The 19,996-nt window shown below is 45.4% G+C and overlaps 1 protein-coding gene across 10 annotated transcripts in view; it reads right to left on the bottom strand.

Annotated features, from left to right (window-relative positions):
• DIP2C (disco interacting protein 2 homolog C) overlaps window positions 1-19,996 on the bottom strand; it is a 413,035-nt gene that overhangs the window by 146,861 nt on the left and 246,178 nt on the right. For all 10 annotated transcript variants that reach the window (XM_053896045.1, XM_053896047.1, XM_053896044.1 and 7 more), the window contains 2 exons: window positions 18,704-18,829; window positions 8,111-8,320 (listed from right to left, as the gene is read on the bottom strand). In XM_053896045.1, the coding sequence (XP_053752020.1) occupies window positions 8,111-8,320; window positions 18,704-18,829 (336 nt within the window). The remainder of the gene's footprint in view (window positions 1-8,110; window positions 8,321-18,703; window positions 18,830-19,996) is intronic.

The following is a 19,996-nucleotide window of genomic DNA, read 5'->3' as shown; positions in this document are numbered from 1 at the left end:
GCGTGTGCCTACGTCACCAGGCAGCCACGTCACTGGGCAGCCACGTTGCTGGCTCACTTTCTCCTGAGCCTACGTCACCGGGCAGCCAGGTCACCAGGCAGCCACGTTGCAGGCTCACATCCACGTGAAACTACATCACCAGGCAGCCAGGTCACCAGGCAGCCACTGTCACCTGGTGACAGACACGTCACCAGGCGGCCACATCACTGGGAGTGGCCACTCAGGACTGCGCAGCGAGGCGCGAACATTACAGGGTCTCCACTCTGAAACAGGGAAGTAACAATTCCAATGCATCTGGTGACTAAGAAGTAGGAGCGGGTGACAGTTGGGTGACTCCAAAATGCCTTCCAAACTTACTTCTACATCATCTCCCCTCCCTCTCAACCTGCTCACAAATCGCACATGTAGCCATGGTGGGGTCACTGCCCCCGCAGCCGGCATCCGGGAGGGCACCAGAGGACGCCGCGCTGCCGTGACACGGGGCTCCAGGGACTTAACTAGGCTGCCTCGAAGCCTGTGTGTGACAGGTGCTGGAAGCGCGGCTCAAGGACTGTAAGGCTCATCCACTCCTGGGGTGAGGCCACAGATGGCCACCTGCAGTAGGAGAACTTTGAGATCGTCAGACCAGGTCTCCATCTTCTGCGCAAGCGAGTTCACTGCTAATCAATTTCCCTGTACTTTTAAAATAAAGAAAAAATGGTGGCCATCCTCCAGCCACCTGTCAAGGGTCACCTCTGCTGTGAACCCCACCCAGAGCTGCCCCCACAGGTGGGTTCTGTATCATCCATGCCATAGGACTTTTGTCCCCAGCAGCAGATGGTTGCTTCAGAATCTGCAATGCATGATAGCACGGGAGGGGAGTGGTTGGGAGAGGGGTGAGAGGAAGGAGAGAGACAGAGAGAAAGAAGAGGGGGGAGGGAAGGAGAGAGGAGGGGGGGGAGGGAAGGAGAGAGGAGGGGGGAGGGAGACAGAGGGACGGGGTTGGGACAGGGGGGAGAGAGGGGTGAGAGGAAGGAGAGAGAGAGAGAGAGAGAGGAGGGGGAAAGAGAGGAGAGGGGGAGGGAAGGAGAGAGGAGAGGGGGAGGGAAGGAGAGAGGAGGGGGGTGGGAGGGAGGGAGATGGAGGGAGGGGGTTGGGATGGGAGAGAGGAAGGAGGGAGAGGGAGAGAGAGAGGGAGGGAGAGAGGAGAGGGTGGGAGGGAGGGAGAGAGGAGAGGGTGGGAGGGAGGGAGAGGAGAGGGTGGGAGGGAGGGAGAGGAGAGGGAGGGAGAGAGGAGAGGGAGGGAGAGAGGAGAGGGAGGGAGAGAGGAGGGGGAGGGGGGGAGGGAGAGAGGAGGGAGGGGGTTGGGACGGGGGGAGAGGAAGGAGGGAGAGAGGAGGGGGTGGGAGGGAGGGAGACGGAGGGAGGGAGTTGGGACGGGAGAGAGGAAGGAGGGAAGAGAGAGGAAGGAGGAAGAGAGAGGAAGGAGGGAGAGAGAGGAAGGAGGGAGAGAGAGGAAGGAGGGAAGGAGAGGAAGTGGGGGAGGGAGAGAGAAGAAGTGGGGGAGGGAGAGAGAAGAAGTGGGGGAGGGAGAGAGGAGGGGGGGAGGGAGGGAGATGGAGGGAGGGGGTTGGGACAGGGGGGAGAGGAAGGAGGGGGAGAGAGAGAAAGAGGAGGAGGAGGGAAGGAGAGGGGGGGGGGTGGGAGGGAGGGGGTTGGGATGGGGGGAGAGGAAGGAGGGGGAGAGGAAGGAGGGGGAGAGGAAGAGGAGGGGGAGGAAGGGATAGGCGAGAGGAGGAAGGGGGTTGGGAGAGGAGTGAGAGGAAGGAAGGAGAGAGAAAGACGAGTGGGAGGGAGAGAGGAGGTGGGGGAGTGAGAAAAGAGGGAGGGAGGAGAGAGAGGGAGGGAAAGGAGGGGGGCATGGAGGGAGGCTGGTCTTCCGGCTGAACCTGGAAACTCCCTGCCTCCTGACCTAGCTCCTTCCAGCTCTCAAGGTCCAGACCCCTGGGTCCTTGGTCGCTGAGGTTACTCCACCTGCCCACATCCTCGGCACTTGGCCAAGGCTCAAGAAAGACTTCAAAGAATGAATGAACAGAACCTGAAGTAAATTAAGGACACCTGACAACCCGAGAGAAAATGCCTCTGGTTCTAACACCGGCGGACGTGTTAATTCTGACTATATGCCTGGGGATCCCCAGGGTAAATGGTGATAGATCCCACTTTTTAAACCATATTAACTATTTTTCAGTCCCCAGACAGCTTCTAAGTGAAGAGAGGAACGGCAGAAAACCTGGTTTTGGCATGTAGAAGGCAACGTGCTTCAGGGCCACTGACCGACACAGATGATACACCACGGGCTTCCACTCGTGGAGAATGCTCCCCCGGAGTCCCCCCAACCTGACAACGTTACCGTGGAGAAGGGGGCAGTGGGGATCCCTGCTCCATGGCCCTGAGACCACTCTGTCCACCCCGCCGCTCCGGCCTGGGCGCCTTCCAGGTGGTTCCTCGATGAAACGGTGGTGGGGAGCCACACAGGACCTTCCCAGAGAGAAGGGGCCGGCCCTCACGAGAGTCAGAACATCAGCTTCCCGCCTGGGTCCGTCCTCCACGCACAACCGACTGGGAAAGAGGACTCCCCGCGGTCTCACCTGCGGAGTCTGCTGACCGGCTCCTGGTGGTGGTGACCCACTCCTGCCTTCCAGTTGGTAGGCACGACATCCACAGACTGGACCCGGACGTGGCTGCAGGACAGCCTGGCGGTTTATACGCCAGCACCTCTCCGGCCACAGTTCCGAGTCGGGGCCGACCTAGGACCGCCTCCCTCCCACACGATGCTACGTGATTCCGTGAAGGCGTGAGAGCCACCGTCAGGTCTCTGGAAGTGCACGCTAACATCGGAATGGGAGCCTTCGTCTTCACACAGGAGCCTCTGGATTTTTATATGCATGATTTCAAGTCCGCGATGAGAGGCGAGAATTGCCAGGAAGACCGCACAGACCTCGGGCCCTGTGGGGGTGTGATGGGGACTCCGACGTCTTCATTCTTCACGCAAAGTTTAACTGGGCTTTTGTCTGGAAAAGAGCTCTCCTCTGTTGTAACAGGCAGGGCCGCGCCCGAACGGAGACACCACAGGAGACAGGGAACCGGCACCATGAGCAGGCACCCCCACATCCCACAGGTCTGTGTCTGGTCCCGCTAACCACTGACCAGCTGGGTGCCCTGCAGTCTCATGTCAACTGTCCTGAGCCTTAGTCTCCCGACTGCAGAACAAGGCGGCCACCACCCCTCACCGGGCTGCAGGAACTGACAGGGCACCCTGACTCCCTGCTGCAGGCTTCCCTCCACCTTTTCCTCCCTTAGGTGGGAACCCTGCCCCGGGAAAGAACCTGTGAAACTCATGTGCATAAAGCCATAAATAATTGTGTTACTACTTTAAGAGTTAAATGTTTTTAAATGTTGCAAAACACCAGAAAAGGCGCATCTCTCTCGTGAGCACCGAGTGACTGTGCAGGCCAGGGAGGTATTCCTGCTGAATGGCACACACAGCGCATGAAGGGTTAGGACACTTTGGGATCCAAAAATCTTTACTTTCATCCTAAGTATAAAATCCAAATAAGCAAAATTTTGAGAGGTGGAGGTCCCAGGCACACTTCTGCAAAGAGACAGGAGCAGACCTGTGTCCTAGTAACACTGAAGGAGCAACACACTCCGAACAGCATGGAGGGAAAGGACACGAGGGCACAGGGGCCGTCACGGTCCAGACGGAGGGTGAGGGGCCAGGAGCAGTCACGAGAGAAGAAGGTGTGCAACACATGTGGCAGCCAAACACCCAGAACGTGGACACGCGTGGTTCGTGGGAATGAGGAGCCGAGGACGCTAATGCCTGGAGCCTGCTCCTCGAGGGACCAACTCTTTGGCACGCTGGCCTTGGGGTACAGGGGCCAGTGGGCCGTGTCGGGAGGCACTTGGAAACGGGGGCCGTGAAGGATTTCTTGGTGGGAGATGCAGATCTGAGCATCAGTGAAAAGCAGGTGGCCTTGAAGACCGCAAGTCATGTGTGAGTGCATGATGTCAGCGAGAATGTGGAGACACAAGGGCAGGACAGGAGCCACCTGGGGGGAGGGTAGGGACAGGAGGCCATGAGTGCCAGTGACACCCCCAGCTGGGTGGGAAAGAACCGACCTCCTGGGACCCAGCATCAGAGCAGAGGATGAGCCTTCGAAGAGCGAGCACCTCTGTCCAGAAAAGGAAACAGGAAGACACAGCAGAGACACGAGACATCTGCTGCTAAGGTGTCCGTGGTTACAGAATGTTCCCCAAGGAGATGGAAACACATGGGCGGTGACATTAGCTCCACGCCCCTGGTATTTCTGCAGGTATCAGCTTTATTTACTGTCACCTAAACGTGACACAGGGGTGAGAAGCCTGACAAGAGAGGAGGGTCCTTCTCACAAGCCGGGATTGTCAGCCCCAAATCACCAAAGGAGCCCCCCAAAACCTATAATGGATACCAGAGTCTCCACTCTGCCAGAGTTATCTGACACATGGTCCGGGTTCTCCTTCCGGCCGTCTCAGAAGCATGGTTTGCAATGCTCTGAACAGGAGTGTCAAAATTATGATCATAGGACAGCCTGCCACCCATTTTTATAAATAAAGTTTTACTGCCACACTGACATGCCCTCATGTTTCCAGATGCCTTGGTACTAGAGAGCAGAGAGGAGAAGTATCAGAGCACACTGCTGGGCCCATAAAGCCTCAGTCATTTACTCTCTGGCCCCGTGAAGGAAAAGCTTGCTGAGCCAGCTGTGTAGTCTAGCTGTGGGAGACGGAGCAGGGGGACCCCAGCTCAAGCGAGCGAGCTTTGCCAACATCACCATCCTTGACAGGTATTTGATGTTTTAAGACTAAGTGTCTGAAAAGTATCAATGCAGAGATTATGAGAGAATTCAGTACTTCAGATGATTATACATAAATACGTGAGGGTAAGTTATCAAGCGCTCAGAATAAATCCCCTAGGAAAGAGGTGTCTACATACAAATACACAGTAGCCACACTCCGGGCTAATCACGCAACAAGCGTGTGGGAGTGGGAGCGCCCTCTGATCTCCACCGTAGCAGGATCAGATGCAGGAAACCTGATGAGAACCAGCTTGCTTACGTGGTACACAGCAAACACAGTGTTCACGTCGACGAATCCTAAAACACTCTGGAAACGGCAAGTACTTCTGTGAACCTCTGGCTAATGACAACACACCCAGCATACGCTAATGGAACCCCAGTGATGATGCCTCCGCTGTGTCGGTCAGCAAAGGGTGACACAGACCTCACCACCACGGTACCTGTGGCCACAAAATGAGAGACAAGAGCTCAAGCCAAAGTCTATTTGCTGAACGTACAAATTTTATTATAAATGTACAACTACATTATCTATTCTGCTTTGTTCTTACTTCTTCGTCTAGAAACGTACCAATAGTTTCTGCCCAAATTTTCCACTTCCGTGTAGTAACTAATTCATTTTCCTCTCACGCTTTTTGTGAACAAGCCTCCTGGAGTTTAAAAGCGTTCCGCTAATTTTCCTACTGAGTGACGCTCCTCGACTTTCGATACTGATACAGTACTTGAGGGGTGTTAATCCTGCCTGTTCCCGTTGTCTCAAGCATGTGACATGCACAGAGTTCTGAATGAATACCGCCTAGTAACGATCCAAAACATTCTGGTACTCACTGGAACAAGAGCCCTTGCCGGAGGAGCGGGGAGCGACGTCACCCGGGGCCCTCTGCGTGGCATCCTGGAGGCCTCCATCCTCGCGACGGCACACCACGCGAGAACCCACAGGAAGCAGAGCCGCAGGGAGGAAAATCTCCTGGAGGGGGCTTTACACCATACACGGAGCGGGCCTGACTTTGGGGACACACGTGTGGGGTCCCTATGTACACGGTCAGGGTGAAAACCCGTGGGATTTTGCTTCAACAACAAGGTAGAACAGCCCACTTTGTGGCAGACCCTTGTTGACCTCTGTTGTCTGTAACCACCAGGCTTTCCTCCCCCAGTCAGGGAGCAGCAGGGCCTGTCCCTCCAGCAAGTATCTCACCGAGCGGGATGAGGGGTACGGCGCTGGTGGGCTTACTCTGTGAACACACACACTGTCTCATATGCAGGTGCACACACATTTACATATACACACTCTCACAACACACACAGGCACATTCTCTTGTGCACACCCTCCCTCACACGCGCAGTCTCTCATACATACTTCCACACATATGTACACACACTCATATACACATGCACATGCACGTATACACTCCCAACACACTCATGCACCTTCTTACATTCTGCCCTCACACACCCACACACGCACGGTCACACTCTCACACACCCTCACACTCTAGACTTCTCAGAGTCTCAACAAGAGGGTAGATGCTGCCAGTTCTAGGACTTTCCACGTTGTCTGCTTCGCCATGTAGCTGTAGGTCTCCTCTTCCTCGTTTTATTCTGTTTTGCCACTGCTTTCTTTCAAATTTTTCACACTGACAGAAAATTTCCAGGTACCCTAGGAACTGATCTTTGCGCCAAATTAGAGAGGACTGTGACGTCACGCTCCCAGCAGCTGTTTTTAGATTCTGCTGAGACATGAAGCACATGAGTCATGCAGCCTCTTACAGTCTGGATAAATCTAACCCTGCAACCGGACCTTCCTCCAGGACGTCACAGGTCACGTCACAAAGGGACAGCCAGATGCGGGGACGGTCCGTGTGTCTCACGGTAAAATTCTGAGGCTTCTTTACAAGGGAGGTGAGTCACACCGTACACACTCCCCCAGGTCGGGGTGAGCAGCGCAGGTGGACTGCCTTCCACGTCACACCACCCACACGGGAGCCACGCGACACGCACAGACACCCTCTCAGGTCCTGCAACACGCACGATGAAACCTCATCTCTTTCACGGGCACACGTCTCTGCGTAATTTTTAGCTTACTCTGATCCCAAACGGAGTTCTTGGTGCTCACAAAACTGTGTCACTGTCACCCAAGGATAGAAAAGTGAACTCTAATACGACCACTTGGCATTGGACTGTTACTTTACAAAAAGGCAGAATTTTCCTATTTTCTTTGTACTCACAACAGCTCTGAGAGGAACAAAGGAAGGAAATCATTATTCTTTTTTTCCCCACTAAACAACTAGAGCAGGAAAAGGGGCTTCTGAAGCTGCCAGCAGCCATTCATGTGGCAACAGAGGCCAGAGCCAGCTCTCCTGACCGGCTGCCTGAGCATCTACAGTAGAATCGAGGGCGCACTGCTGACACTGTTACCAGCGAGGTTAACTCTAACTTCATTCAGAGCGAGTGCTCTTGGGGCAAAGTCCTAAGAAAGTGGTTTGAGTTTCTTTGAACTCTGCCAAGTAGCTAATAATCTAGCAATAAAAGCTTGTGCGTCTGAGATGTCTGTCGAGTACTTAATTCACTACCTTTACCTGTTTCCTAAATTTGGGCTTTCTGCAGACATGAGGTTTGCTGTGGCGAGGAGGGCATGGTGTCGACAAGCACCGTGAGGAGTGTGTGTCCTGTGAGCGAGGTGAGCCCTGCCCATATCGCTATTTTAATGGGGACCTTCCTGAGCTATCCCAGAACCACATTCAAAGCACGTAGTTCACTCTGTGGAAGATTTTTATTGGGAGTTTAAAAATCTTAATCCACAACTAAAACTGGGTGAGAACAGATCTGGATGCCATACTCCTCCCGTCCACACTGGATAAGGCCTCATTTCGCGGCACGCACCTCCTGTGTCTACGATTCAGACAGCACTGCGGCTCATCCAACGCCCTCTCTTTCCTGCTAGTAATTCTTACCCTCCTTTCACACTATTTTCAAACATCTCAAGCAATGCTTGAGAACGTTTCCTTTACGAGCAGGAAGCCCGACATCCTCGCTGTCAGGGACCCTGGGGGCAGTGAAAAGCCAACTTCACAAAACAGAAAAACGAAAGCAGCAAAGCAGCTGAAGGGTTGGAGCCGGGCTCTGTGCCGTCCCTCGAATGGATTCCGCGGCCGAGACGCACAGATGAATCCATAGACACCAAGACCACGGCTACTAGATGGCCACCGGCTTCGGGACGACCACAGCGAGGCACTCACCTATGTGCGTCTGGGCCATGACGTCGGCCAGTCTGTGGGCGGCCCCGCTCCCCCCGCTTTGGGTGGAGGAGGAAGAGGTCGTGGACGTGGTGGAGCCGTGGATGGCCTGGCTGATCCAGTGCTCCATGTTGATGCTGCCCTGGCTGGAGGTGGGGGTCCCCTGGGAGTCTCCCTGCACCGAGCCTTCGTCTTCCGAGCCAGAAGAGGTATCTGCGAGAGACAGATCTGCTATGCATCACGGCAAAGAGACAAACACCAGGGCAAACACCACCAGCACACACTAACCGCCGATGCTTTGTGTTTCGACACTCTTGAAAAGTCACACATCTCAGAGAACGAATTCTTTTTTGGTATAATGATTTTTTTCATCGAAAACACCTTAAATAAATATGCTACAAAAAGGGTTTTTTTGTTTTGTTTTGTTTTTTTGACATTACAATCTTGGGCAGAGACATACTCACCTATTTTCTTCACTCAGTTTGCGAAGAAGCCAACTGTTTCTAGGCATGCTTACAGCAAGCGAGAAGGATGGGGGCGGCATTTTCTCAGAGGCATTGAACTTCCATGTGTTTCAAAGTGTGACTATAGCCCTTGTTTAGACCTGAGGTACTTCTCTGGGCTGTATTGTTATGTTTATTAATTTTTGGCAGAGAGAGAGAGAGCATGAGCTGGAGAGAGGCAGAGAGAGAGGGGGACAGAGGATCCAAAGCAGGCCCGTGCTGATATCAGCAAGCCTGACACGGGGGCTGGAACTTACAAATCGCGAGATCATAAGCTCAGCCGAGATCAAGAGTCGGACGCTCAACCGACTGAGCCAACAAGGTGCCCTCTGAGCTGTATTTTTAAATTTCGTGTGAGTCAAGGTAACCACGTCCCTCCCCAAAGAGTAAGGTGTCAGCAAGGATAGTGGTGTAGAAGTTAGAATGACTCCCATCTCTTTCCCACCAAGGCTTTGCTTCCTCCTCTGGTGAGGATAGTATGTCAGCACATTACATGAGTAAACTAAACGTATTTGCTTTAACGCTCATTTCTGTTAAATTTTTTCACTATTCACTTGATTTATTTTCCTCTCTGAATACTGTGCAACTTGGATTGAGATCAAACACGTCACTTTTTTTCATTAAAAGTGATAGAACTATTTTTATGTAACATGATTTCCCTAGCAGCCATGACGTTTTCAAGAATGAAATACTGGTATACTTGTAATTTAAACCCTCGTGTAAGAACAGCTTCTGGGTCCTACCACGGGTGAGGTACACCAGGAGGAAGGAGAGACCGGAGCAGCTCGAGAACATCTAAGGAGAACAAGGGAAATGACAATGTGTCTTAAATCAAGACACGGACTCTTGTTTTTTCCAACACAACAGTATTTGTGAAGGACATTTACATTCATATTTTATTATCATTGTGATATGGCCAAGCTCTCTGGAAAATTTTTGGAAGTTTGTTAGGAATTTGTTAGAAAAGCAGCAGTATCAGTAGAAGACCAACAAATTCTCTCCCTCTGCTCTGCTTTGTGAAATAGTGGGATTATAATTTAAAGAAAATGTACACATTTTTTTGTATTCAGGCTTAAGGCTTCTTTCATTTTTGTTTTTGTGGTAAAATACAACATAAAACTTACCACTGTAACCATTAAGTAGAAATTCAGTGATACCAAATACACTTATAATCTGTGCAACTGTACCCACCATTTCAGTATTTCTCTTCATCTTGCAAATCTGAAACTCTGTCCCCGTTAAACAATGACCCTCCATTCTCCCTTCCCCAAAGGCCCTGGGAACCACCATTTTGCTTTCTCCTTATACAACTGGGGCCACTTTAAGTACCTCACACAAGTGTTTTCATACAGTATTTGTCTCTTTGTGTGTGGCTCATTTCATTCTGCGTAACATCCTCAAGGCTCATCCATATTGTGGCACACTGCACAATTTCTTTCCTAAGGGTGAATGATAACCTACTTCACGTATGTAGCACATTTTGCTTACACGTCCATCTGTGGACAGACAAGGGGTTGCTTCCATGTCTTAGCTATTTTGAATAATGCTATGAATATCAGTGTACAAATACCTCTTTAAGATATTTCAATTCCTTTGGGTACAGACCCAAAAGTAGAATTGCTGGGTCATGTAGCATTTTTTAAGTAACTGCCATACTTTTTGCCATAGAGGTGTTCCCACCAATAGTGCACAAAGGTTTGAATTTCTCCCCATCCTCACCAACCACTGGTAATTTTCTGGTTTTTGACAGTAGCCGTTCCAGTGGGTGTGAGGTCGTATCTCATTGCAGTTTTGACTTGTGTTTCCCTAATGACCACTGATGCTGGGCATTTTTTCATGCTATTATTGGCCATCTGTATCTCATCTGGAAAAACGTTCAAGTCCTCAGACTTATGATTTTTGAGAAACGCACATACCCCTACATCCATCCAAATATTATTATCCCCCCAAAAAGTATTCTTATGCTTCTTTACTGTGATCCTGTCAATCGATGCAGAAAAGGCCTTTGACAAAATCCAGCACCCTTTCTTAATAAAAACCCTTGAGAAAGTCGGGATAGAAGGAACATACTTAAAGATCATAAAAGCCATTTATGAAAAGCCCACAGCTAACATCATCCTCAATGGGGAAAAACTGAGAGCTTTTTCCCTGAGATCAGGAACACGACAGGGATGCCCACTCTCACCGCTGTTGTTTAACATAGTGCTAGAAGTTCTAGCATCAGCAATCAGACAACAAAAGGAAATCAAAGGCATACTGTCAATCTTTCATTCCCACCCCGCCCTTTCACAAGAAAACTACAGAAAAATATCCCTCATGATACAGACACAAAAGTCCTCAAAACATACTAGCTAACAGAATCGAGCAAAATATAAAATGGATAGTACACATCAGGACCAAGTGGTGACATTCAAAAGTCAATTAACGTTATGCACCATATTAGTAGGATAAAGGGACAAAAACCCTAAGTTAACTTTCAAAGTCACAGAAAAAGCATTTCACAAAATCTAAAACTAACTTATGATAAAACCTTTCAACAAAGCAGGAATAGAAAGAAATTTCCTCTACCTGACACAGGGCATCTGTGAAAACTCATAGCTAACACTGTATTTAATGTTAAAAGATTAAACGTGCAGCCCCTAAAATCAAGACTAAGGTAAGGATGCCCCCTCTTACCACTCCTATTCAACATTATTTGCAAACCTCCAGCCAGTGAAATAAAGCAAAAAGAATAACTTCAAGGCATCCAGATTGGAAAGGAAACACTGAAACTGTCTTTAGTCAATTTAATATGATCTTTTATGTAAAAAGTCCCAAGGAACACACTAAATTCTTCAATTAAGAATTTGCTAAATTTTAGCAAGGTCACGGAATACAAGATAAAGATACAAAATATCTTTATATAGATACTAGACACAATTAATGGAAGACAAAACATAGTTTGAAAATTGTGAATCTGGTACAGGATTTGTATTCAGATTATATGAAGAACTGTTAACTAGTGAGGAGACAACTCATATAAAAAATGGGAGAGTGTGAACACTTAACCAATGAATATATACAAACAGCAAATAGGCCCATTAAGAAAATGCAAATTAAAACCACAATGAGATAACATTTCATATCTACCAGAATGGCTACAATAACAAATACTGACAATATAAACATTCGTAAGGATGTTGAGAAACAAATCCTCCTACATTGCTGGTGAGAATGTAAAATGGCAGTACCCATATAGAAACAATTTGGCAGTTTCCTGAAAGTTAAGCATAAAATAACTATAGGATTCGTTAAGAAATGATCTATGTTGATGCAAACATATGTACATAAATGTGGAGAGCAGTATTATTCATAACAGCCAAAAGCTGGAAACAAGCTCAATATCTACCAACTAGTCATGGGTAAACAAAACGTGGCGTACCTAACAGGATACAATTCAACAAGAAGGAATGAACTGATGATGCATGCTACAACATGGAAGATGCTCAAAAAATTATGCTAAAGAAGATGCAAAAGAACATATCTTTTCGTTTTATTTACAAAATTTCCAGAATATTTACAGAGGCATAGAAATCAGATCAGAGGCCCCTGTGACTGAATGTTATAAGGGGAATTAACTGCAAATGGGCACAAGGAAACTTGTGGAGTGGTGGAAATGTTCTAAAACGAGATTATGGCCATGACAGCATTATCTATATATTTATTAAAAATCACTCAGTCACACGCTTACAATAGGTTAATTTTGTGGAATGCAAATTACACCTCAAGAAATGTATTAAAGACGAATGTGTGTTCCACAGTAGTTGAGTATAAGATTCTGTGAACGGCGACCGCATCAAGCTGGATGACCGTGTTGTTCTGACCCGTTATTAAGACAGGTATTTTTTAAATCTCTAGTTATTATTCTTGACTCTTCTATTCCCCCTCACTATTCCAGCTTCTGCTTTCTAAGCTATACTGCTCTTTTATGTATGCAGGTATTCATTATTACATCCTACTGATAAATTGTTCACTTTCCATTACGTAAGGCCCCACTTTATATCTTGTATTACTATGTCTTGCCATCTATTTTGATATTAAGAAAGACTTGTATGCTTTATATTTAATGTTTCAACCTTGTATTTTTAACTACCTTCATTTTTGATTTAAATGTGTCCTGGCTGGATCAGTGGGTAGAGCATGTGACTCTTGATCTCAGGATTGTGAGTTCGAGCCCCATGTTAGGGGTGGAGTTTACTTTAAAAAACACGGCTGTATCTCTTATAGAAGACATATAGATGTATCTTCTTTTTTTTATCCAGTCTGACAATCTCAATATTTTAATTGGGTGTTTGGTCCATTTATAATTATCATAATCACTGATATAAATGTGCTAAAATTGAGCATTTTGCTATTTTTCATTCATTCCACCTATTTTTTATATCTGTTGATTTTTCCTATGTTCTTTAACCACATTTTTTTAGTTTCATTTTATGTCTTCTATTAAATCTTACTTGTACTTTTTTTTTAGTGGTTGATGTAAGACTAACAGGTATGCATCCTTAATGGGTCTATACGGGGTCAATATTCTGTTTATTCTTCAAATCTGACACTATAAACTTTTTCTTTCACCTCTACTCCCAATACACCTGACACTACTCATTTTCTACTGTTCACATTCTACCTACTTCACAAAAGTAATAGCCACACAACAGTATAATTCCACTCACCCCTCCTTATTGTTTTAAAGCAAATTACAAGAGGAAAACATAGTATTCTGTTTGCCCAATTATTAACTATTTCCAGTGTTTTTTCCTTTTTACCGATTACATTTTTCATCTAACATCATTTCCCATCAGCCTAAATGACATCCGTTAGCGTGTTTGCAGCGCAGTCCTCCTGGCACTATATTCTCTCACTTTTCATGTCTCATTATGTCTTCATTCCATCCTTGTTTATTAAGGATACTTTCTCTGAATATGAGTTTTTTTTTCCCTTTAGGACTTTAAATATGTCTTTATACTGTCTTCCAGTCTCTATAGTGTCTTTATGTAGGTCATTCATCATTCATATGATGTGCTCTTGTATGTAGTATAGGTTTTCCTCCAATTACTTTCAAGATTTCCTCTTAATCATGGGATTTCAGCACTTTGACCATTGTGAACTGAGGTATGATTTTTTTTAACTTATCCTGCTTTGGGTTCACTGAACTTCTGGGATCTATAAGGTGGATTTTGTAGCAGTCTGAGAAGTTCTCGACTATTGTTTCTTCAAATATTTTTTTCTGCCCTCTCCTTTTTTCCTTCTTGGGTTCCAAATAAGTGGGTAACATTGTACCATAATACTTGAGGTTCTTCTGTTAACTTTAATTATGTCTCCCTGCTCTTCAGTTTGGTTAATTTCTCTTCATGTCTCTTCAGGTTTACAGACACCTTCATCTTCCTCCTTCTCCAATCTGATGTTAAGCCAATCCAGTGAAGTCTCACCTCCGTGAGAACTTTACTGTTCTAGAGTCTCCATTAATTTAAAAAAAAGTATTTTTCCCTTTCTCTACTCAGCTACATATTGAGACAATATTTTCCTTCAGTACTTTAACATATTTTGATTCCCTGAATGTTTATAATCAGATTTTAAAACTCCATCTTCCACTATATCAAACATCTAAAACCAGAGCTCTCCAACAGAAATAGGAGTCTTATAACATAGTTTGAAACTTTCTAGTAGCCACGTTAAAAAATAAATAGATACAATTAACTTTTTAAATGTATTTTTATTTATCACTGAATATTCCAAATACTGTTGCTTTAATAAATAATATGAAAATTAAATACCTTCCAGTGATTTTTTCATATTAACTCTTCAAAATCTGGCATGAATTTCACACTTACAGCAAATACAACTGACACCACCCACAGATGATTAGTGGTTGCCAAGAGCACAATGAGGCCATCTTATGTTCATTTTATGTTGACTTCTTTTTCAGATCACATTTCCTGTATCTCTTCATATCTAGTGACTGTTTACCGAGCGGTACACATCGTGGACGGTATGTGGAGGAGACTCTGGATTCTATAATCTTCCTCTGAAGCCTTGTGATTCTTATTTTAGGAAGCAGTCGGACGTTGAGCAGACGTGGAGTGATTCTTTGCTAGTGTGGATCTGCAGAAAGCTCCAATCCTGTCATCTGCCTGAACTCAGATCTCTGCCTCCTCAACTTAGCAGAACTACTGGCCTTGCTTAGATCTCAATCACTGGGCCATGGTCTAAAAACTTCTCCAGGCAGAAAGAAAACTGTGAACTGTGGGGCTCACCTCACAAGTTTTCCTGCTCTCAGGTTAGTCTCTCACCGCTGGATGTCCGCGGCTTAAAAACAGCTGCCCCATTCATTCGGGGCAGTTTTATAGTTATGTACAGTGCATGGGTTAGTCCAGTACAGTTATTTCATTATGAATAGAAACAGAACTGCTGGCAAATTCTTATTATATTTTTAAATGTGAAAACTAAAGGAAAGCTTCACCTGTAAAAGACTGTCAGTGTAACAGTGATACTGGTTGGTTACACTGGTCAGTGACCAGTCATTTCACAGAGAAATTATGTATTTCAGGAATATGCTCTGAAGGTCAGAGGACATGAGATGAGTTTTAACTCATCAGTGTTAAAGCAACAAAGGAAAAAAGAATGAGAGAAAATAGAGCTCAGCCCCAAGGTTTTGGTCAAGCAAGTATGGTTGTAAACAGGTAGAGTACTGCTACGCACAGAACAGGTTGTAAATAAAAACTTTATGATGATGGAGCTGGCATTTGATTGTATGAAACTATCCCATGTGATATTATCACCAGGACCTCTGAATGACAGTTTACAAAATGTATTACACGGTATACAAGAAAGGGCTAACTAAATGGAAAAATTTCACCAAAATTATACTCCCAGTAACGTTCTTTTATATTTCGTAAAGATATACGTACAATGTTCGATTTCCTAAAGTTTTGTCTTTCGTCATGTACAATAAAATAACATTTCTGAGGATGGGTTCAATGTGTGAAAAGGCACATACATAATCACACTGTTTCTTGCATTTTAAACTCAACATTTCTCATAAAAAATGTAGCTCAGAAAAATGTCAATCTCTTTGAATGCTGTCTAGTTCCAAACATCTAGTTAAAATATTTTAAGTGGGTCTGTTATCCTTGTAAGTGCATTCTGTTACAAAAACACATACAAAATAAAACTTTTCACCACATTAGCAGAACAGAGAGTCCAGAAATGAACCCCTGTTTATATGGTCAACTAATCTATGACAAAGGGGGCAAGAATATGCAATGGAGAAAAGACAGTCTTTTTTTTTTTATATTTATTTTTGAGAGAGACAGAGAGAGACACAGACGGACGGGTGCACACAGAGTGCAAGCAAGGGAGGGGCAGAGAGAGATAAGGAGACACAGAATCTGAAGCAGGCTCCAGGAGCTGAGCTGTCAGCACAGAGCCTAATTCAGGGCTCGAATTTGTGAACCGCGAGATCATGACCTGAGCTGAAGTCGGGTGTTTAACTGACTGAGCCACCCAGACGCCCTAAAAAGACAGTCTCTAACAAATGGTGTTGGGAAAACTGGACAACAGATAAAAGAGTGAAACTAAACCACTTTCTTATACCACACAAAAATGAACTCACAATGGATTACAGACCTAGATGTTTAGATGTGACATCTAAAACCATAAAACTCCTGTAAAAAAACAGCCAGTAGACTCCTAGACATAGGTCTTAGCAATATTTTTTGGACATGTCTCCCCACACAAGGGAAACAAAAGCAAAAATAAGGAATTAAGACTATACAACTGAAAAGCTTTGCACAGTGAAAGAAAGCTTTGCACAGAAAAAGCAACCTACTGAATGGGAGAAGATATTTGTAAATCGTGTATCTGATAAGGGGTTAATATCCAAATAAATATATAAAGAACTCATAAAACTCAAGACCAAAAAATAATAATAATCCAAACTATCTGAGTAAAAATGGGCAGAGGACCTCAAAAGACATTTTCCAGAGAAGACAAAAGATGGCCAACACATGAAAAGATGCTCATCATCACTCACCATCAGGGAAATGCAAATCAAAATCAGGTATCACATCACATCTGTCATAATGGCTAGTATCAAAAAGACAATAAATCACAAATGTTGGCGAGGATGTGGAGAAAGAGGAAGCCTCTTTCCCTCTTGGTGGGAACGCAAACTGGTGCAGCCACTGTGGAAAACAGTATGGAGGTTCCTCAAAAAACAGAACTATCATATGATCCAGCAATTCTGCTTCTGAGTATTTATCAGAGGAAAATGAAAATACTAATTCAAAAAGATAAATGCACCCCTATGTCTTTTGTTGCATTATTTACAATAAGCAAGATATGGAAGCAACTTAAGTGTCCAGCATATGATGAATGAAGATGTGCTATCCGTACAATGGAATATTAGTCATATAAAAGAATGAAATCTTGCCATTTGCAACAACACGGGTGTGCCTAGAAGGCATTATACTCAGTGGAATGTCGGAGAAAGACAAAATACTGTAAGATTTCACTTGTATATGGAATCTAAAAACCGCAACAAATGAACAAAAACCAGAAACAGACTCAAATATGGAGAACTGGTGGTTCCAGAGGGGAGGTGGGTTGGGGGATAGGCAGAATAGGTAAAGAGGATTAGAAGTTACAAACTTCCAGGAGCACCTGGGTGGCTCAGTCGGTTAAGCGTCCAACTTCAGCTCAGCTCAGGATCTCCCAGTTCATAAGTTTGAGCCCCGCATCAGGCTCTGTGCTGACGGCTCGGAGCCTGGAGCCCATCTCAGATTTTGTGTCTTCCTCTCTCTCTCTGCCCCTCCTCTGCTCACATTCTGTCTGTCTCTCTCTTTCAAAAATAAACATTAAAAAAAAGAAGTTACAAACTTCCAGTTATGAAATAGAGTCACGGAAACAGAAGGTGCAGCATCGGGAATACAGTGACTAACACTGCACTAACTTCATATGGCGACACGGTGACCACACATCACAGGGAGCACTGAGTAATGTGCATAAATGCTGAATCACTATGTTGTACACATCTCTGAGTTGAAGTATGTGTTTCTATTACTCTCACTGCTTGCAAACACTCAGGACTCAACTTCAAAACACTCTAAACAGCGTTGTACCCATCCATTTGTTCTTACTGTGCAAGGTAACTAGGGTCTGCAGGAAGGGAGAGTGGCAACAAGGACATGAATAATGTTGGAACCCAACACACAGAAAAAGCACGTAATTTAGGCTCAATACTTCACGTTTTCTAATAGATACCTGTGTAATTTAACTTTGCTCTTTACTTTGGTTTTGAAGATCATAAAACACAGACTGTAATTATTTGGGTAAAGAACAGAACTTAGGTAGTTATATAAAGTTCAAGACTAAATAAAAGCATAAATATGAATGGGATATTACCTTCAACCATTTAAGATCGAGGTCAGCAGGCCTGTGGATCAAACTGGCCCTCTGCCTGCCTTTATAAATAAAGTTTTATTGGCAAGCGGCTACAGCCACTCACTGACATGTTGCCTGTTTTCACACCACCACAGCAGAATAAGCAGCTGTGACAGACACTGCATTGTCCAGAAACCAAAATACTACCTGCACTTTACATACTCCAAACTGAGGTAACAGGATACATTTTTCAATTCATTTGGTTTCTTAATATAACCTTATGACATATTTATGTTTTAAGAGTTTGAGAATACATATACATCTATCCAAGCAGAAGAGAAGTCCAAATTCAGTTATAACTATGGAGGCACAAACTCTTCTCTTTCGCTACATGAAGAATTAAGTAAAATTTCATAAGACTAAAAGTCTGCATCATTTACGAGTCTCAATGAAAAGGTTAAAATACTATTTGAATAGACATACCTAGTAACATAAATTTTCCCTCCGAGTTTAATATAGAGCGTATACACCATTTCTGGACTTCTAGTTCCGAAAATCTGAATTACAGCACCATTACTTTGAAAGCTACAAGGACCGGGACTGCTGAAGCTAGCAGTGAATTAATCCCCAGGCTCGCCTGTCACTTTGGGAAGCAGACAGCGGGCCTGCTTCTCACCTGGAGGTGTGTAGGCGTCCATCGAGGTCTGCACAACCAAGGACCTGCGTTTGGAAGGCATAGGCACTGCCATCTTCCTTTCTTTGTGTTTAGCCAGCGCTGCCTGCACAGCTTCTGTGTGGACATCTAAAACAAAAAGAGAGCTCAATCACTCCATTGTTCAGAGACATCCTGAAGGCCCCAGGCTTTTTTTTTTTTCCTTTCTGTCTGGTCCTGTGAAATAGTTTACCCTACAGAAACTGTTACAAACAGATGTGTGGGGAAGGAATGAAAAGAAGGATAAACCTGCTGGTTTGAAAGCTGCAGTGAAATGACATTCAAATTCATTCGGGCTTTTAATTATTCATTTTATTACCCTAGAATCTATCTAAATAATCACACACTGGCTGCAGAGTGCTGTGTGACTTTTCTTAGGTGAGTGGGTCTTGATCTTTCTCTACTTCTTCAGAAAGAAATTTCTGAAGAATACATTTTTCAAGCCTCGTAATGCATTCTGATGCTCTGCTAAAGGAGGCACGTACTCCTCACAGGCTGTGGCAATGATTTTCACTAACACTTACCAAGCACTCAGGGCCAGTCACTGTGTTTGGCCTTTTGAGTGTATTAAAACCAACTGCAGGGGGCGCCTGGGTGGCTCAGCCGGTTAAGCGTCCAACTTCGGCTCAGGTCATGATCTCGCAGTCTGTGAGTTCGAGCCCTGCATCGGGCTCTGTGCCGACAGCTCAGAGCCTGGAGCCTGTTTCAGATTCTGTGTCTTCCTCTCTCTGACCCTCCCCCGTTCATGCTCTGTCTCTGTCTCAAAAATTAAAAAATAAACGTTTAAAAAAAAAAACCAACTGCAGCCACCCCACAGAATTTACTGAATGCCTACTTTGTAAGCGCCTCAGGGCTGGGTACAGTGGAGAACGAGGTGGACGAGGTACTGTATCTCACGCAGCTTACTTGCTAACAGGTAAGGGACACACAAAAGACAATCGCATAGGGCAGGAATTAGAACAGAATAAACATACGGCCTACTTAACAATGAGGCCAGGGAAGAGTTCAGTCAATGTTACGTGTGAGCAGTAAGAATAAACAGCCATTCTGGCAAGATGAGGATCTCCAGAACAGAGAGAAAACCCAGCTCCCAGGTATGGAAGCTGACGGAGCAGGTGCCAGCAGAGAGAACAGAACCATGCGGAGGGATGCACCTGGCTCCCACTTTCAGTGTGACAGGAGCACTGGGGATTTTCAAGAGGGGATGACATGATCTGACTCCGAGTCAGGGGGTCATCTGGCTGCCGTGAAGGCGGC

This window comes from Panthera pardus, unplaced genomic scaffold (assembly GCF_024362965.1).
Source record: "Panthera pardus isolate Hobbes unplaced genomic scaffold, ASM2436296v1 HiC_scaffold_6, whole genome shotgun sequence".
Taxonomy (NCBI): domain Eukaryota; kingdom Metazoa; phylum Chordata; class Mammalia; order Carnivora; family Felidae; genus Panthera; species Panthera pardus.
Note: the sequence above shows the minus strand (reverse complement) of the source record. Positions and strands in the feature narration are given on the sequence as shown.